This window comes from Lynx canadensis, chromosome D1, assembly GCF_007474595.2.
Source record: "Lynx canadensis isolate LIC74 chromosome D1, mLynCan4.pri.v2, whole genome shotgun sequence".
Taxonomy (NCBI): domain Eukaryota; kingdom Metazoa; phylum Chordata; class Mammalia; order Carnivora; family Felidae; genus Lynx; species Lynx canadensis.
Window position 1 is genome coordinate 82,895,542 of NC_044312.2, and position 20,864 is coordinate 82,916,405.

Here is a 20,864-nt window from a genome sequence, read left to right on the forward strand (position 1 = left end):
CTGGCGAGAATACTGACCTGATCAATAATTATTATACTGTTAGAGCTATATTGGTTGCATCAATATCATGAATTATTTTAAAGGGGCTATTTACTTCATAAACTGAGGCAGATATATCTATTTTACAGATGAAGTGACCGTGGCTTGGAGAAATTACCTAACATGTCCAAGGTTTTCAGGAAGAAAGGGCTAGATCTGAGCTATAGCAGATGGCATCATCCTTGGCTGTAACAAATGTGTTAAAGCCTTGACCAATTACCCCAGGGTGCCATCAAAATATAATGTGCCATGATGTGAAAAAGTTTAGGAAGAAAGGCACTAAAGCATTCTAGCTTCCAAAAGACTAAATAATGGTATCTATTATATATGTAATCAAGATGCTTAATGATTTAATTGTCCAAGTAAATGCTCAATTAACCAAGCCAATAAAGACATTTCTAACCCTGTTTGCTAATTCATTAGTAAAAATACAATATTTTTTAGAGTTATAAAAATAGTATACATCTAATGCCCTTACAACAAAGGCAGAGTAAACACACTTACAGAAGATTTAATGTCCTTTGCACGATTAGCATACTTAAGAGTGTTATATGTGTCATCGTAGAACACAGAGGAAGGACTAACAGCAGCTATCATTATAGTTTGACAGTTTCCTCCAAGAGAATCCTTTAACAAGCGAGTGAGCTTACTATTTCTGTAAGGAATATGCTGATTCTTTCTCTGAAAGAACAAAAAAAGAATTCTTATGTCATTTTCCACATTTAAATGCAAACCTGCTATCACTTCACTCTAAGAATTTAAGCACTGCCCAACTTTGCAGAGACTTATGATATAACTGGTGATTGAAATGATGATGATGAATCTTATGGAACTATTGAGTGAATATATAAAACAAATATCCTACCTAAGGATTATATCCCCATCTCAATAAACGTTAGCTAATTAAAAAAATCAATATTGGTTTATAAGTTGTGATAAGTACACCAGATAAATGTGAGATGTTAACAACTGGGAAAACTGAGTGTGGAGTATATTTAAGAAGATCTTTCCATATTATTTTAGCAACTTTCCTCTCTTAAAAAAATAAATGTCCATTAAAAAAAAAATCACCATTTAAAAAAAATTAAAATACAAAAGTATTACATGCCCTATACAAATATAGTAAGAATTTTGTATGGCATACAGCTATTTCTCTCATTAAATAATTAGCTAACATGGACATAAAGTAAATTAAAATTATAATTTTACAGAGACTTCATCTGAAAGGACAACAGAGTTCTAAGAGAACTTAATACTTCTAGGTTCCCCTTTACTTAAAAGATACAGTTCTGATTTTAAAGTAAAAATCAAAATTTCCAAAAAGCACACTTTCTATATAAAAACAAAACATTATAATGTTGAGCTAAAAGCAATCTTATGCTATCTAGTATAGATCTTTCATATTATACAAAAGACTAATGGAAGCTAAACCAAAAGTGAAATGGCTTGCTTCGGGTCATGTGCCTGATAATTCAGAGCTAGAAATGCACCCGAGGTGCCCCAGTTTCCAGTAGTACCGTGCTTTCCACTATAGCAGTGTTTCCCAAATAGTGTGGAATGTATATTACTGGTGTTAACTTGAAATGATTTTACATGTACAAGTCCAAACGTTAAACATGGACTCATAAATGACTCAATAGGAGTCAATTATTAAAAATTTAGACAGTATGGAAAAAATGCTATAAATGGCTTAAGTTCAGAAAATCAGTCTCTTTATCATGCTATTTACACGTTTGAGAGTTTAACTTAGAACATAAAAGACATATTGCCTTTGTAATCTTTATGTGATTTCAGGAACTTGCCTTTTTTAAAAACACTTCCCAAATCATTTTAATTTTATTAAATCAAAATACAACATTTTCCTAGCATTCATTGACCTGTATTTTCCTAAATACAATTTCTTAAATCTTGAACCTGGCTTGAACTTGATTAAAAAAAAAAAAAAGTCATTTTTACCAATACAGAAATTGTTAAATATGCTGTATTCTAGTAAGCACTCCAGCATATAGTAGACGTAAAATATTTTTAAATACCTCAAAGACATCTAATAAACATGACCTTATTAGGTGATTTGATTATACTTTATATCTTAAGCCCTTCTTCCTAACAAAAATTAAAACTCTAACATTTAACCCAATCTTACAGTATATAAAATACAAACCAGAACAAAATTTAGCTTTTCTAAATATGTTTTTCATATTCATCCCAATTCAATTATCACGCTTGCTGTGTAGTGATCATTAAGTGATCATTTTATTTTTTTAAATGTTTATTTGAGAGAGAGTGAAAGGGTGCATGAGCAGGGGAGAGACAGACAGGGAGAGAGAGAATACCAAGCAGGCTCCATGCCATCAGCACAGAGCCTGACACGTGGCTTGATCTCACGACCCATGAGATTATAACCTGACCCGAAATCAAGAATAAGAAACTCAACCAAATGAGCCACCCAGGTACCCCTAAATGGTGATTTTAATAATCAGGTAGAAAATAAGTGATGAGAAAGTACGATAAAATACTGACTATGAATATGATAGTCAATCACTTTCTTTCAACAAATTCTGATTCTAAAACTAGAAATTAAAACGAAACAAAATATAGCTTTATTTGATATATTAGGCTTTCTGTGATCTTTGCGCTATATACAAATGACATTTGATTTATAATAGACCATTAAAACAAAATTATTTTGGGGCGTCTGGGTGGCTCAGTTGGTTAAGCGGCCGACTTTGGCTCAGGTCATGATCTCGCGGTCCGTGAGTTCGAGCCCTGCGTTGGGCTCTGTGCTGACAGCTCAGAGCCTGGAGCCTGTTTCTGATTCTGTGTCTCCCTCTCTCTGACCCTCCCCTGTTCATGCTCTGTCTCTCCCTGTCTCAAAAATAAATAAAACGTTAAAAAAAAAAATTAAAAAAAAATTATTTTAACTAGTATCTTTCTAGGAATTATACATATTTCAGCATTTCAATATATTTAAATAAGTAAACATATGGCACCTACCTTTGCATCTGCTAAGGCATTGATAACATTCCCAAGAGCTAAGAGTGACCGATTAATATTTGTGCCTTCTATAAATCGGGTCCCTTTAGCACTGGTAGTACTGGCTCGCTCAGACCCTGCCAGATCAATGAGTGACATCTTGGCAATTCGTACATTTTGACTGATACTTGCTGTTCTGTCTTGTTGTCGCAAATAAATCTTTTTGAGATTACAGGAGAATAGGAAAAATGAGGATAAGGTTTAACAAAATTAAAAGAGAAATGTGCACTTTATTTTTAAAAGAGCATGAAATCAAAATTATTTTCATTTTAAAAACATACTGAAGTATAATATTCTGACTGGCTGATATGTAAGAATACCAAAATTATGGAAGTTGAAAAAAACCTCAAAAGTGAGATTTCCCGTATGTGTACCAGAGGGCAAATGACTGTTGGCATGACAGAAGCTCAAAACAACTACCATTTGTGTTCTGGTAACCCTTGAACCAGAACATAGACTTACCAGTGGTGGTGGTAGGGAACAGGTACTCTAGAAATAATACTCTTTTTTTTTTCTTTTTTAAATTTTACTTTATTTTTTATTTTTTAAAATTTACATCCAAATTAGTATATAGTGAAGCAATGATTTCAGGAGTAGATTCCTTAATGCCCCTTAGCCATTTAGCCCATCCCCCCTCCCACAACCCCTCCAGCAACCCTCAGGTTGTTCTCCATATTTATGAGTCTCTTTTGTTTTGTCCCCCTCCCTGTTTTTATATTATTTTTGTTTCCCTTCCCTTATGTTCATCTGTTTTGTCTTTTAAAGTCCTCATATGAATGAAGTCATATGATTTTTGTGTTTCTCTGACTAATTTCACTTAGCCTAATACCCTCCAGTTCCATCCATGTAGTTGCAAATGGCAGGATTTCATTCTTTTTGATTGCCGAGTAATACTCCATTGTATATATATACCACATCTTCTTTATCCATTCATCCATCTATGGACATTTGGGCTCTTTCCATACTTTGGCTATTGTTGATAGTGCTGCTATAAACATGGGGGTGCATGTGTCCCTTCGAAAGAGCACACTTGTATCCCTTGGATAAATGCCTAGGAGTGCAATTGCTGGGTGGTAAGGTAGTTCTATTTTTAGTTTTTTGAGAAACCTCCATACTGCTTTCCAGAGTGGCGGCACCAGCTTGCATTCCCATAGAAATAATATTCTTAACAGAAAACCAAAGGCAGTGGTCAGAATGCTTTGCCTTTGTCCGGGGACTTTTCCTAAAGGAAAGGTGAATTTGATGTCGGCCTAAATTGGAGAGTAAATGTATTCTAATTCCCAAAATTGTTGTATGTTGTTATATTTAAGATAATATCCCATATAAAAAAAATAGTAAAATGTACTTGTCATGTTCAGCTCGTTGGCATACAGCATCGTTTATTGAGCTAATTTAGGCTACTTTATAGTTTAATTGAAATAAGCTAAGTGGCAAACTTAAAAGAGATGGAGAAGATTAGCTATTATTCCATTATAAAACTCTTTGCTAATATTCTTATAAAGCAGGGTCTAAGACATTTTGGGGAAATTTCAGTGTCACAGATAAACATTTCTCTCATGACCACTGATAAATGAAGAGTCATTGGAAAGAACAGAAAAGATTAATAAAATTTTATGGACTAGAGACTTTCTGAATGACTTGACTGCCTCCGATATGAATTCTTTCAACTATGTCAATTTCTTTTATACGATGTGCTCCAATAATATAATCCAGAATGAAGCTATAAAATAATTTGTATTTTAACAGGACCAGAAGCTACAAAAAATAGTATCTATTAACCTATGCTTTAACTCTTTCTAGAATTGTATTCCTAAAAAGAACTGTAACAATGCAATCAATGTCCTTCAGGAATGCAACTACTCACACAGTCCCTATGGTGAAATCTTTAGAAAGTGAATCAGTATCTCCCCAATTTATTGGTTCTGTAAATCTAGATCTATAAAGAGAAAGTTTGCTCTGAATATAAGGTTATCTTTAGAAAAGACTAAATATTTTTGCTAACTTAAAAAAAGAAAAACTGGGGCGCCTGGGTGGCGCAGTCGGTTAAGCGTCCGACTTCAGCCAGGTCACGATCTTGCGGTGCGTGAGTTCGAGCCCCGCATCAGGTTCTGGGCTGATGGCTCAGAGCCTGGAGCCTGTTTCCGATTCTGTGTCTCCCTCTCTCTCTGCCCCTCCCCCGTTCATGCTCTGTCTCTCTCTGTCCCAAAAATAAATAAAAACGTTGAAAAAAAAAATTAAAAAAAAAAAAAAAAAAAAGAAAAACAACTAACTCAAGGAAAAAACCCTCTAACACTACTACCTTACTATCCTGTATCTTCACACATGTAAAACTTTATACTTCCGATTTACATCATCTCAATTCTGAATATTCTTGATAAAATCTTTTCAAAGCTGTAGAGTTAAGGAAATACTGAGTAAGGAGTCCACAGATGAAGGGATTTTCTTTGTATATGTGAAAACTACCACACATGAATTTGGCTTTGTTCATTTTAAATTGAATTCTAAGAGCAATAGTCTAATGGCCTGTTACCTGGAAAACAGCATGAGAACGAGAAGATGTGGCATTCATATCAGTGGGATGCTGTGTCCTGTTTCTGTTTCCATTATCCAACAACTGTAAAATTTCCTCTGAGGACTTGGGCTAGAAAAGTTTAAGTAAAAGAAAAATATACAAATTAGCCATCTATCTTTAAAATTTTTAATAAACTTTCAACAAGAAAGACTTTTAAAGATAAAAGGTAAAAAACGTTTTCTATAAATTAAATCCCATTAAATATTCCCCACCCCTCCCCTCCAGGAATTGAAAATCTATGTGTAACTTATGATTTCCCCAAAGCTTTACTAATAATGTACTGTTGACTTGAAGTCTTTCCGATAGTACAAACAGATGATTAATACATATTTTGCATGTTACATGTATTATACACTGTATTCTTACCATAAATGAAAAAAGGGAATGTTATTAAGAGAATCATAAGGAAGAAAAAATACATTTGCAGTACTGTACTGTGTTTATAAGAAAAAATCTGCATATAAGAGTACGCGTTCAGCTCAAACCCATGTTGTTCAAGGGTCAACTATACTTTGTTTGGTGTTCTATGAGAAATAAAAGATAAAATCTTTTCTTTCTGTGGAGATAAAATATAAATGTATTATGCAGAACACATGGTATTAAATTTTCAAGTAGATTTTTAAAAGAAAAAGTCAGGGGCGCCTGGGTGGCGCAGTCGGTTGAGCGTCCGACTTCAGCCAGGTCACGATCTCGCGGTCCGGGAGTTCGAGCCCCGCGTCGGGCTCTGGGCTGATGGCTCAGAGCCTGGAGCCTGTTTCCGATTCTGTGTCTCCCTCTCTCTCTGCCCCTCCCCCGTTCATGCTCTGTCTCTCTCTGTCCCCAAAATAAATAAGCGTTGAAAAAAAAAAAAAAAATTTAAAAAAAGAAAAAGTCATTCAATTATTTCAAAGGGAAACAAAATAATACTAAAGATACACTCTGATTATTTTAACTCTGCACTTCATTATTTTTCTTCTATCTTGAACACAATGGAAAAAAAGTAAATGGCTAAATAATCACACTTGCTATTAGCATAAGGAAAAAGACATTTATAAACATACCTGATGTAAAGTCAACCCCTGAACAACTACCCCTTTTTGGGCGTCTTCCCGAACGGCAAGTGGTCCTGAATTTACTAAGAGGTCACGAATCTGTTCATTATATACCTTAAGGGGGAAAAAAACCCCAAAAACAACTGCTTTAGCACTGATATTGAAATAATAGTGATAACATCACATATGCTACTGATTTAAGGTTGTATTAGAATTACATCTTAAAGGTAAGCGTCAACTCATTTTCATTCATCTCACCCATTCTACCTCTTGTTGCCATTAATTTTCTATCGTCTGAGAAAACAGAAGTTTTATTACCTAGGTGTGCAACTGAAATTTAGAGGTGAGTCATTATATTCTTACTCCATAATTCCTAGTTTGATAACTACAGTGAAACAAATAAGATAGCTGGATGTGTCTTTTCCTATTTTCTGCAAATATATGGGACATAAGGTCTTGGGAGATTCTAGTAAGTTATATGGAGATGCCATGGTTCTTACTGAAGATATCTGTTATTTTATTATGCCCCAACAGTCAAAACTTTTTAAATTTTAGAGCTTAAAAGTTAAAGAAAACCCATACTCAGGGATATATTTCATTTATCTTTTAATTGCATTAAGTTTAATATGCAATTCTTAATAATAAGTTCCATAATAGGACCCCCCCCCACCACACACACACACACACACACACACACACACACACACACCCTTCATTTGAATGATGAGGGGAACTGAGGCCCTAGAAGGTTAAGTGATTTGTCCATGGTCACAAAAGTAATAGCAGAATGGTGCCAAATAGCCTTACCCTACTGCATGGCATTGAATACACATCTGTATTTTATGTCTCTGGCAATATATATATTTTTTAGTAATTTTGTAGGCAAGGCATAAAAATGGTACTATTGATTTTATGAATTTATCAAAGTTACTGAATTTTCTACTTGCCAAACAAATGACAACTACAACTAGTGATAAAACTTAAACACATACACACACACACACACACACACACACACACACACACAGAATTAAGGCTTTAAGAAATATTTTAAGTTATTTCCATGTTCTAATAAATAGCCAATAGTGATACTTCATTTCTGGTAAGATTTTCTACAATGAATGATAATTTTTAAATGTAATAAAAAAAATTTTTTTTTTAACGTTTATTTATTTTTGAGACAGAGAGAGACAGAGCATGAACAGGGAGGGTCAGAGAGAGAGGGAGACACAGAATCCGAAGCAGGCTCCAGGCTCTGAGCTGTGAGCACAGAGCCCGACACGGGGCTCGAACCCACGAGCCGTGAGATCATGACCTAAGCTGAAGTCGGATGCTTAACCGACTGAGCCACCCAGGTGCCCCAAAATGTAATAAACTCTTAAAAGTAGTAAAATCAAAAGAGATAATTTTTGTTGGTTGTTATTTTTCTGATAAGCAGCAGTCACTTTTCAAACGCTTCCCCTTACCCATTTCAATCACAGAAAATACACAATTAGAACAATCATTCTCAAGCCAGTCTACACATCAGAATCACCTGGGAACTTTTAAAAAACCTAAGATGCCTCAACCACAATCCAGACCTATTAAATTAAAATGTCCAGGGGGTGATACCTAGGTATCTATTTTTAAAAAGCTCCATAGCCAACTTGGGTGCAGAGCCTGAGTGAAAAACCACTAGATTAGACACTGCCTTCCTTACCATTAATAACATGAAGGCAGATTAAAAGAAAAAACAATTAAAAACATTATAAAAATAACCAAACTTTAGAATTCCCCCAGTTATAAAAGGATCTAAGGAAGAAATAATGAATACTGCTATGCTCTTTCCCCAATTAAGTTCAAAGCAATTTTTTCAACACTTACTTATAGACAATGAGTTTTTTCAGCAACCTACATATCTTAATCAATTCTTGAAATGTGAAGTAACTTTCTCAGTAGGAACCAAACTACAAGATGTCAATAAGAGAGCTGTAACCAGTAGAAATGTTCTCTCCGATACCACAAACGAATAGGCAGTAAAATCACAGATTTGTTTCTGCACTGGTATCTGAAACACTATCTGAACACAAAGTTAAGAGTGCCTACCACCTAGTTATGATTTGTTGAATGTCAGCTATTACTAAGAAAGCAGAAGTCCTCAAAGAATGATGGCGTATGTCAAAAGGACACAAGAGAAACATGAAGGAGACCTGACTAGTCAAATCTAGCATAATTTGAGCTTTAATTATGGAAAAGGCTTATAAGCTCTTAAATATTAAGAAACCATGAGTCCACACTGATATAATAAAGAAAAGGAAAAGCTCTTTCCGTATAGGAGAAAGTGAGGAATGACTATAGATGAAATTATGGAATTTAAGTATCACTATCATCTACCATCATAATAACTGATTCAGGCATGAATCATCAGTGGATGCCAATAGTAGTAGATGAAAGTTTGAGGAGTAGGAGGATAAAGGGTAAAGTAATATCTTTATAGGGCAGAAATTTTGCCTACATCAACATAATGAAATGGATCAAAGTTAACCAAACCAGTAATGGGACTAACTAACCATGTAAGTTATGATACCATAAGAACTCAACATTACTTCTATGGTGTTCTTGCCAGTTTACAACCTGAATCCAATTGTGGACTAACACAAATTAGAGGTTTTATGACAGTGATATAAAACAGAGAAAAAAAATCCAAATTAAAACTAAAGAGATATGACAATTGCATGCAACTTATGATCTTAGATTTCCTTTTTCAAAAAGGGCAACAATGGAATAATTGGCAGTGGTTATTCTTGTTTTTACAAGTTTGTAACTTAAACAGATTAGAAAAAAGAGGAAGACACACACATACCAAGGGAAAAAACAAAGGTAGTAAAGGTAGTAAAATATGGGGGATCTGGGTGAAGGGTATCTGTGCTAATCATGCTACTCAGAAATTAGGCGAAAATAACATACTCAGCAGAAAGAGATAAAGATGCATAACAAATACCTAAGAGCAGGAATTTCAATGATTTTATACATTCATAAGAAAATTCCTATATGATAGAATAGTTTGAATAGGCCATGGAACGTCTTAAAGATTTTGTAATACTATTGACTCATCTAAAGAATGGTACTGTCAACTCACCTCCAGATAAGAAACTGCGGTACTACATACTTTCTCTTCTTTAATCTCCTCCATAGATTTGTAAAGGTCTAACATCGTTAGATACATCACTCCAGGTTCAGCAGCTGATCCTAGCATCGTGTGGGTCTTCCCAGCTCCAGTGGCACCATATGCAAGTACTAAGTTTTTATAAAAGGGGATCAAAGCTCTTTATTACGACACACAACATTACTATAATCCACTGTCCAGTGGAGAGTTCTATCTGTATATCCTGAACATAACCTTAAACTCATTAGATCCAAAATTAACTTCTAGGCTTATCCTAAAACCTGGGAATTTTAGCACAAATCTACTCTTAACTCCTGTATTCTTTATTCTGGTTAATGGTACCACTACTCTCCACCCTCCCCCCTCCCCCCGCCCCAGCTCATCTGCTCCCTTTCCTCTACAGCACTCTTAAAACCTTTATTCAGTTATCAGTATCCCTACCTAGTCTCAATCTTCTTTAATTCATCTCTTAGAATTTTGTACAGTTATTTTTATGAAAACAAAATTGAATATGTTAAATCTCCTTAATTGTTCCACAGTCCTATATGAGAAAGTAGAAATTCCTCCACTTGGAATATTAATATTATTAAGCCCTCTCTCTATCCTATTCCTTCCTTGCTGTGGTCTAGGCATATTAGATTGTGTGACGTTCTCTGCATGTGCTGCTCCTTATCTACTCCACTGCTTTTCCATTGAAGAGTTCCTCCAGTTAATCCAGCTGGAACACTTACACCTGTTCTAAATATTCAGCACACATGTCACTTTTCCATGTCACAGGCAGATATGTGTACTCCCTCATTTGAGTTCTCAGTGTATGCTGCACATCCTTCTATTCTAGCCTGTATCACCCTGTATTTCCAACTGTGAGCTCTAAGTCTGAAACTGTGTATCCTTCACAAATAGCGAATCAGCTGAAACAAAGCAGATATCCACTGCAAGTTTGCTGAATAAATGAATTCCAATAGAAGCCATTTATAAAATTCCTTTTTAAAATTTGCTTTAGGGGCGCCTGGGTGGCTCAGTCAGTTGAGTGACCGACTTCGGCTCAGGTCATGATCTCACGGTTTGTGAGTTCGAGCCCTGCGTTGGGTTCTGTGCTGATGGCTTGGAGCCTGCTTTGGATTCTGTGTCTCCCTCTTTCTCTGCCCCTCCCCCACTCATACTCTGTCTCTCTCTGTCTCAGAAATAAATAAACATTAAAAAAAATATTAAAAAAAATAAAATTTGTTTTAGGCAAATTACTTTGTTTTCACAATTCTCTCTAGCATAAAAGTGATGTTTGAAGAACAAAAAACAAAAAGCTACTCTGAATTACATATGGCAATTCCTGACATAATAATCAATTAAGACAATTAAGTCCTCATATTATTACTGGTAAGAATATTTTTATAAGTTAAATTTCCCTGCTAAACCGAATATTAACAAACTACTAAAATACTTTTCAACAGAATTAATTGAACTGACACATGTTTCATTTTGTTCTATATTATGTAAGCTAGTGGCAAACTGAGAAGTCTTAAGACAGTTGGATCATAGTGTAAAACAAAGTCAAGAAGAAAACAGAGATTCACTATTTGCTTGGTGGAGACTTTTTCATTTGGAGTCAAGAAAAATTTTAAAAATCTCTAGAGACAATATGGAGTTTCATGAATGAGGAAAATATACACTTAAAAATGAGAATCACAGCAGTTCTAATCAATAAACCACATTCTATTCTTATTTGACCAAGACGGTAAGTCTTTTGTAATAAAACTGAATGAATCAGACAGTGAAACATGTTACAGTTTTGGGGTATCTTAAAGAAAATGTCATAAATGGTGGTAATTACAAAAATAAGATATAAATAATAGTGTTACGGGCCTTAGAAACACTGAATTAACTGGCCTTTTGGATCTCTCTCTAGGAAATGAACATGGCTGTTTTGAAAGGCAAATTAGAGATCTATCCAGAACACTAGAGATGCTTTCTGGGCTGAAGATATGCTGAAATAGCACATGGTACTCAATTAACATGGCCTTTTAACATTTTTATTTCAAGGTACTATAAATGAAATGTCCAACTATTCCCCAGGGATAGATCGTTGTATAGGTAAGCGGAAAGAATACTAATGAATTAAATTGTGAGAAATCTGGCATCAAGACATGTGTGGTTTAATAACATAGGAAACTGAGAAGATGACTGCCTAAAGACACCATAGCAAAGCTCTAGAAGAGAGAGTTTCAAGATATGTTATATGTGATAATTGAATTTCAGTATATGTGCTGCCGAAGTGAGCACGTGATAATTGAATTTCAAAGAAAGTCTACATTTACAGCGAAATACTCTTGAACTTAATAATTTTTAGCAAAAAGCACCTTAAAATTGATTATATTTAGAAGAATGGGCCAAGCTGATGTACATTCTAATGTAAAACTGAAATCAGGTGGAAAAATTAAACTCTAACTGAAATAATTACCTGTGCAATTATATCCATTCAAAAAACTACGAAGAATTGGCTTAGTAGTGTGTTCAAAAACTTCCAATTGAGTTGAAGTTTCATCAAAAACAGCATCAAATACAAATTTGAGATCCTTATTTTGTCTCTTTGTAATATCTCGATTTGCAGTTTTCTTTCCATGGAAAAAACTGATTTCTTCTTGTTTGGGATCAAAAACTAGGATATGCTTATCCACAACATGGACCACTTTATGGAATCCAGCTGCCTTTTCTTTTGTGTTTTCAGGACGCACACGAACAACTACTTTCATGTGGTGACACAGATCTTCCTCGGTGACAGACATTATTGACTATCTTGCTTCTGTTTATGTGAAAGCCTGAATATTTCTCTGTAATTAAAAAGGAAAATAAAGTATTAATATTAATTCTATTATAATATGACTGGAATGTAGTAGTCACTAAAAAAACTATGAATAATTCTATTCTACTCACCTGGTAAATGTTACTGGAAATATGTACATTTAAAAAATACAATGTATATTTCACTCCTTGGTTCAAAACCTTCCAGTCGTTCTTTATTTTATTCAGAGTACATGTTTAAGTTCTCTAAATGGTCTCAATTTCCCATTTTATTGATCTTACCTTTGTTCCCTCCAATCCAGCTAACACACCAGGCACCCCAATAAGGTCTTTCCACTAGCCATTCTATTACAAAATGCTTCCCTCAATATCTGCATGACTAAGTCCCTTGCTTCTTTCAAGTCCTTGCTCCAATGTTGCCCTCCTCACGACTTATTAAAACTACCAAACCAATGCCTAATTACTCTTATACAGCTTTTTCCCCCCAAACACTTACCAACTCCAAATAGTATATATTTTTAACCTATTTATTGTATTTGTTGTTTATTTTCTCTCTTCCAGGTAAACTATGCACTCTTTAAAGGCATGCATTTTTTTAAATCTGTTTTGATTACTGATAATGTTCCAAGAGCCTAAAACGGTGCCTGACACATGGTAGACTGTATAACTATTTGATGAATAAATACATTAGAAAATCTAAAATGTTTTTAATTTTTTTTCTTAGTTTTAACTTTTAGATTCTAGGTTATTTTCTGGATAATTGAGGTTTCCAAATTATTGATCTTTGTTAGTTTATCTTCACTTTTACTATTTAATTTTATGTGAGACAGTCTAGCCAAATTTTTTTTGAAGTTTATCTATTTTGAGAGAGAGAGAGCACGCACATGCAAGCACATAAGCAGGGGAGGAGCAGAAAGAGAGGGAGAGAGAGAATCCTAAGCAGGCGCCATGCTCAGCGCAAAGCTCAACATGGGGCTCAACTTCATGAACCATGAGATCGGGACCTGAACCGAGATCAAGAGTCGGATGCTTAACTGACTGAGCCACCCAGGCGCTCCAATCAGACAATTTTTAAACCTACCATCACTGACGTACAGTAGACTTATAGAATTACAGAGCAGATTAGGATCTCTGAACACATCATCGTGTATATGCCATCTTTATCACCTTCGTGCCTGGGCTAACTAATTGAGGCATCCTTGCAACTATTTTTAAACACAGGGGTTTGTGAAGATACAGGTAGAGAAGAGTCTGGATGTATCAATTTCCACTGCCAACAGGCTTGCAGCCAAGATCACTTTTATTAAAAATAGTTCAAAAGCCAAGACTTTCCCTTCATTACCATGATGATTCTGAGAGATCTTTTCCTGTCCATTCCCATAACCCAAACTAAAATAGTGCTGAAGTTCTTGTGAAAGCCAAAGCTTGGTTTTTGGGCAGCCTAGCTGTGGTTGTATGTGGTTTAACAATAGCATTTCAGTCTAAGTGGAAGCCCAGGGTCTGACTTATACTTCAGGCAGAGAGATTTATCAGGGTTTTGCGTGTGTGTCATTTAATTTTTTGTTTTGTGATATAATCTGCTCACTCTGACTACTGCGTAGATAACACACTATAAGGAATAGAGACTAGTTAGAACATTTTAGTAATATAAACAGGAGATGATGCTGTCAACTCAGAAGCAGGTAGCGGTCATATTCTGGATGTATTCTGAAGGTAAAGACAATAGATTTTCCTGATAGATGTGCAGTATGAGAGAAAGATAGGATTCAAGAATAACTCCAAAGTTCTTGGCCTGAGTGTTGGAAGATCTAGAAATCTAGAAATGTCAAGGCGGATAGAACCCAAGTTAAAAAAGTACAGTTTGTCCTCAGAGTCCTAATGCTCTTTGAAGCTTTTAATAGTTTTTAGAGTTTCAAATGACACTAAGATTTTGGGGAATCTTTGAATGAAGGACAGGATCATCAACTGTGTTAGATACTGCTAATACATAAAGTACACACTAAGAAGTAACCATGAGATTTAGTAACATGGAAGTCGACTAGAAGAAAAGTTCTAGGGGAAGACGGGACAAAAACCTGATGAGAGAAGACTCAGTGAACACAGGTAATAATAATACAAAAGTGAGCCAAGAAATGGTGTGGGGGGGGAAGGTTAGAAGAAAATATTTTGTTATTTAAAAAATTTTTTCTTTAACATTTATTTATTATTGAGAGACAGAGAGACACAAAGCGTGAGCAAGGGAGGGGTAGAGAGAGAGGGAGACACAGAATCCAAAGTAGGCTCCAGACTCTGAGCTGCCAATACAGAGCCCGACGCAGGGCTCAAACTCACAAACTGTGAGATCTTGACCTGAGCCGAAGTTGGCTGCCCAACCGAGCCAGCCAGATGCCCCAATATTTTGTTATTTTAAAATGGGATGAATATCAACAATGATAAAACCATACACTTTTGGGAAGAATTCAAAGAAGGCCGAAGTAATCTAAAAGCAGGAGACACTGGACACAGCACTCCCTTTTTAGGACTCTGTCTTTCCCCAAAAATAGAATGCTGAAGAGGGAAGGATGGTCATTTTGATTCCAACAGTCAGGTTCCATCCAGAAGAATTACCTTCTGACTAGCCAAGTTCCACAAAGCACCTATGCCTCACCTCTGTGACCTTGGACAAGTTACTTAACCTCATTGAGTCTCAGGTTTCTCATTTGTATTAAAGAAATAATACCTCATAGTTGTGAAGGCTAAAAGATATAACAAGTATTAAGTGTATTAAGGCATTCAATAAATGTCAATTCGCTTCCCTATCCACCCCCATTCTTGTCTCTTCTTGCCAGAGATATGGTTCATCTTTTTAGCGTTTCCCAATAGGCTTATGATGGCCCTTTGGATAGGACAATTCTTCCTTGTTTGGAACTGTTGCATGTATTAGAGAATGTTTAACATTTCTGACCTCTATTATAGGCCAGTAGCATCCCACATTCCGGGTGATACCAAAAACTGACCTCCATATACATTTCTAAAAGCTCTTAGGAATATTGAATGCTTTGATTTTGACGGATACAATTCCCCTCCCCCCCAATGATAGGTAAAATACACACAAATGAAATGGTTAAATAAGCACAAAACATTAGGTAATTATTTCAAAACAGACCTTAGAATCTCAAGGTTGGATGGGATCTCTTGCTAATGAATTAATTAACGAATCAACTCAATACGTTCACTGTTAGATGTTGGAGCCAGATACCTTAGGTTAAAATTCCAGCTCTACTATTTATTGGCTGTGACAGCAAGTTACGTAACCTCCCTGTGGCTCAGTTTCCTCACCTGTAAAGTGGGACTAATAATAATGCCTACCTCACAGAGCTGTTGTGAGGAACTTAGAACAATGCCTGGCACACGGTAGGTACTACAAGTGTTTGCCACCATTGCTATTATTATTATTATTATTATTATTATTATATACAGTGCAGTGAGAGAAAGTGGTATTAGTAAAATAGTGACACAAATATGTAAAGGTGTAACTATGACAAGTACTGTAAGGTAAATAAAGGTTAATAGTGCTACGTAAGACTATCATGGGGGGCTCAAATAGTTAGAAAGCTTCCTAGAGGAAGTGACAGGAGTGGAGAGTTGAAGGATGCATAGTTATTAACCAGGTAAAAAAAAAAAAAAAGCATTTCATGAAGGAAAACTAGTTACACATTAAATAAATATGAGCTAGGCATTTTCCTGGGTCTCAGGACAGACGGCAGGGGCAGTTTTAGATGGGGCAGTTGAGAAAAGCTTGTCTAGTGGAGTGTCTTTTTACAGAAACTGAAGAGGAGTGGCTCTCTGGGACAAGAGTATCTTAGGCAGCAAGTCTGAAGGCCTGTGGTAAGAAAGAGCTTGTGGTGAAGACATAACTGATTTAAGCATGGTCAATCTGCTTAAATCTCATTTCTTTTAGCTGTTTCGTTTTAGCTAATTGCAACTTTACAGTATATAAAGAAATACTCAACTTAGCTTTACCCAGTCCTAAGGCAGCTGGAGAGAACAAAAGGAAACACAGTGGGTTGCATTAAGAAGCTATAACTAGATAAGAGTGGGGCCAGATTTGGAAAATCTTGAGTACAGGCTATCAAGTTTAGATTTAATTTTGCAGTTTACTGGAAACTGCTGAAGGTATTTTAGAAGGCAAATGATCTTACTCAAGGAATACATCAAGTAGAAATACTGACAAATATCTAAAGGGGTTTAAGAAGTATAAACTCAAATACAACTTTGTTTTACAACTTGTTATAGATTTAAGAAAGACACTGATCTTAACTTCTAAAGTATCACACATTTCTCCAATTTTTCAAAACAAAGGAGTGACTATAATTTTCTTAATAAAAACACCCAAGGTCAACAGAATCACCAAAATGTAAACAATTAGTCTATGTTCAAATACACTGATGTCTTGGGGAAGCCTGGGTAGCTCAGTTGGTTAAGCATCCAACTCTTGGTTTCAGCTCCGGTCATGATCTCACAGTTCAAGAGTCTGACCCCTGCGTTGTGCTCTGTGGATGTCTCGGAGCCTGCTTGGGATTCTCTTTCCTTCTCTCTCTGCCCCTCCCCCACTCAAGGACACACACGTGTGCACTTGCTCTCTTTCTCTCTCAAAATAAATACATAAACTTAAAAAATGAAGTTTTTCCTACATTAATGCATGATGCCAGTTTTCTTTCCTGACATGGCCAACTAAAAGAGATGGGCATCTAGTTGATTCTGAATAAAGGCACACAGAAAGCAAATTCTTTGACCATGTTGACCAAGAAGCAAGAAAAGAAAAGCCTAGATATTGCTATCTGTGTAATAATGTGTTGATTCAAACATTCTTTTCAGATGACTGTTTAGAAGATAGAATCACAATTTCTTTTTTTTTTTTTTTTAAATTGTTTTCAATGGTTTATTTATTTATTTTTTTCAACGTTTATTTATTTTTGGGACAGAGAGAGACAGAGCATGAACGGGGGAGGGGCAGAGAGAGAGGGAGACACAGAATCGGAAACAGGCTCCAGGCTCTCAGCCATCAGCCCAGAGCCCGATGCGGGGCTCGAACTCACGGACCGCGAGATCGTGACCTGGTTGAAGTCGGACGCTTAACCGACTGCGCCACCCAGGCGCCCCTAGAATCACAATTTCTGATTAATTCTGTCATATCTACTCCTAATTACATTTGTTTAATAGAACCAAGAGTAAGCTGCTAGAATTTCATTGATGGGACTAAAACATTAAAGATAAATACTTCCAACACCACTGTTCATTATAATAAGAAGGTATTTGTTTAGTCTTGAGAAAGTAGAATATAAATGAGAATAATGAAGAGGCTTCAGTTGCTAATCTATAAAGTGATAGGATTGGTGAAAGGATAAAGTCCTTTTCTAGCTCTAATATTTTATTATTACATGTGATTGGAAAAGGGTATAAGAAAGTGACAAGAAATAATAGCTAACGGGACTGTATGTTTTTACCATTATATCCCTAATCTCTTGTATGAGCCTAGTCAATAGCATGTTCTCAAATATTTGATTAATGAGTAAATTAATAAATTATAAAAAGCAGACACAGAATCCAAGAGAGTAACTTACTCATTTAGAATAGAGGCAAACATACAATATATTTCTCTGAAAGAATCAACATATTATAGTAAGTATGACTGGCAGTAATAGGCAGTTACAATGAGGATTCTGAGGCATCAAAAAAAAAAAAAAATTACATAGTGTACCCAGTTTCTTGTTTACAAAATTAGGAAAATGGGAAGATCATCTTTTATATGAATTATTGAGGGTGGTTAAGACACCATGCCATGTTATACTTAACAAGGGTAACATTCAATTTTCTGGGACATTCACTTATATAAAAAAAGCTCATTCCTCTGCTACATTTAATGAAGAGGTGTTAAAATCTAATTCTCTACACCAGCTGCAAGATAATATAAACCAAGTTGAAGAGGCAAATTCTTAACTTACAAGCCACTACTGTTCACCCAAGAAAAAAATATAAACCAAATAAGTTAGACTCACCCCCAGTTATATGCAAGTAAATAATAAATTTTATTTAATTCATTGATTGCATGCACTGATGTCTTCTTCAAGAGCAATCAGATCATGTTATGTATCTCATGTCATTCCCCAGCTCCAAACTCTCCAATGACTTCCCAGCATCAGAATAAAATGTAAACTCCTTAGCATGTCTTGTAGGTTCTATATCTGGCCCTGTCTACCTCTTCAACCCCTTCTTTAAATGTTATCCTCCTCCTTGATTACTCTGCTCCAGTCACACTGTCCTAAATGTTCCTAAAATACTCAGTCTTATTCTAACCTCATAACCTTGCACTTTCTCTTCTTTTCCTGGAAGGCTCTACCTTCAGACACTTGCAAATCTTAATCTCTCAGTTCATTATTCTGGTCTCTGTTCAAATAGCACTACACAGAGGCTTTCCCTAAAGATTCCATTCAAAATAGTGTCACCTTGCCTTTTCCTCTTTAATCTCTTAAGGGCTTTATTTTTCTTCTTAGCATCTAGATTACTGGAAAATATTATTTGGTTACATATTTACTGCTTGTTTCCTCTTTAGAATATAAGCACTATGAGACTATGGGCTTCATTTGTACCCTAGAAACTTGAACAGGGTTTGTTCAATATTTACGACTCAAAACACACTTGTTCAATAGATGAATGAATGAACTAATGCAGCTTTTCAAAATATATGTGCAAAAAAATAAGTGCAGAATAGCAGACTTGGCATGTAACCATTTGAATTTTTAAAAACATACATATTTGTATATGTATGGGCTGTCTCAGGAAGACAACACAAGGAATTGGTAACACCAGTTGCCCCATGGTGGGGAAATATGAAGGTCTGGGTGACAGGCAGGCTTACTTTCTACTGTATATTCTTTTGTAGAATTTGGATTTTATTTTTTTATTATTTTTTTTTTTATGAAATTTATTGACAAATTGGTTTCCATACAACACCCAGTGCTCATCCCAAAAGGTGCCCTCCTCAATACCCATCACCCACCCTCCCCTCCCTCCCACCCCCCATCAACCCTCAGTTTGTTCTCAGTTTTTAACAGTCTCTTATGCTTTGGCTCTCTCCCACTCTAACCTCTTTTTTTTTTTTTCCTTCCCCTCCCCCATGGGTTCCTGTTAAGTTTCTCAGGATCCACATAAGAGTGAAACCATATGGTATCTGTCTTTCTCTGTATGGCTTATTTCACTTAGCATTACACTCTCCAGTTCCATCCACGTTGCTACAAAGGGCCATATTTCATTTTTTCTCATTGCCACATAGTATTCCATTGTGTATATAAACCACAATTTCTTTATCCATTCCTCTTTAACAAATGGTGCTGGGAGAACTGGACAGCAACATGCAGAAGGTTGAAACTAGACCACTTTCTCACACCATTTACAAAAATAAACTCAAAATGGATAAAGGACCTAAATGTGAGACAGGAAACCATCAAAACCTTAGAGGAGAAAGCAGGAAAAGACCTCTCTGACCTCAGCCGTAGCAATCTCTTACTCGACACATCCCCAAAGGCAAGGGAATTAAAAGCAAAAGTGAATTACTGGGACCTTATGAAGATAAAAAGCTTCTGCACAGCAAAGGAAACAATCAACAAAACTAAAAGGCAACCAACGGAATGGGAAAAGATATTTGCAAATGACATATCGGACAAAGGGCTAGTATCTAAAATCTATAAAGAGCTCACCAAACTCCACACCCGAAAAACAAAGAACCCAGTGAAGAAATGGGCAGAAAACATGAATAGACACTTCTCTAAAGAAGACATCCAGATGGCCAACAGGCACATGAAAAGATGTTCAGCGTCGCTCCTTATCAGGGAAATACAAATCAAAACCACACTCAGGTATCACCTCACGCCAGTCAGAGTGGCCAAAATGAACAAATCAGGAGACTATAGATGCTGGAGAGGATGTGGAGAAACGGGAACCCTCTTGCACTGTTGGTGGGAATGCAAATTGGTGCAGCCGCTCTAGAATTTGGATTTTAAACAAGACTAGTTATTTTTATTTCAAAAAACAAACCAAAGGAGAAACTATTAAAATTTACATTAAGCACAATCTTCCATTTAATAACATTGTATTTATGGAATATTTTCTATTGAGCTCTTAGTATACACATAGAAATTGCTAAGCAACTTACATACTTCTCATTTAATCCCCATAACAATCTTATAATATAGGAATTATTATCATAGGA

At 35.7% G+C, this 20,864-nt stretch overlaps 1 protein-coding gene across 1 annotated transcript in view; it reads right to left on the reverse strand.

Annotated features, from left to right (window-relative positions):
- Window positions 1-20,864, reverse strand: part of KIF18A (kinesin family member 18A) — an 82,540-nt gene that overhangs the window by 59,498 nt on the left and 2,178 nt on the right. Inside the window, exons 3-8 of the mRNA XM_030332370.1 lie at window positions 12,276-12,645; window positions 9,794-9,951; window positions 6,685-6,789; window positions 5,603-5,713; window positions 3,034-3,231; window positions 544-720 (exon numbers count right to left, since the gene is read on the reverse strand). Of these exons, the coding sequence (XP_030188230.1) occupies window positions 544-720; window positions 3,034-3,231; window positions 5,603-5,713; window positions 6,685-6,789; window positions 9,794-9,951; window positions 12,276-12,600 (1,074 nt within the window). The 5' untranslated portion in view covers window positions 12,601-12,645. The remainder of the gene's footprint in view (window positions 1-543; window positions 721-3,033; window positions 3,232-5,602; window positions 5,714-6,684; window positions 6,790-9,793; window positions 9,952-12,275; window positions 12,646-20,864) is intronic.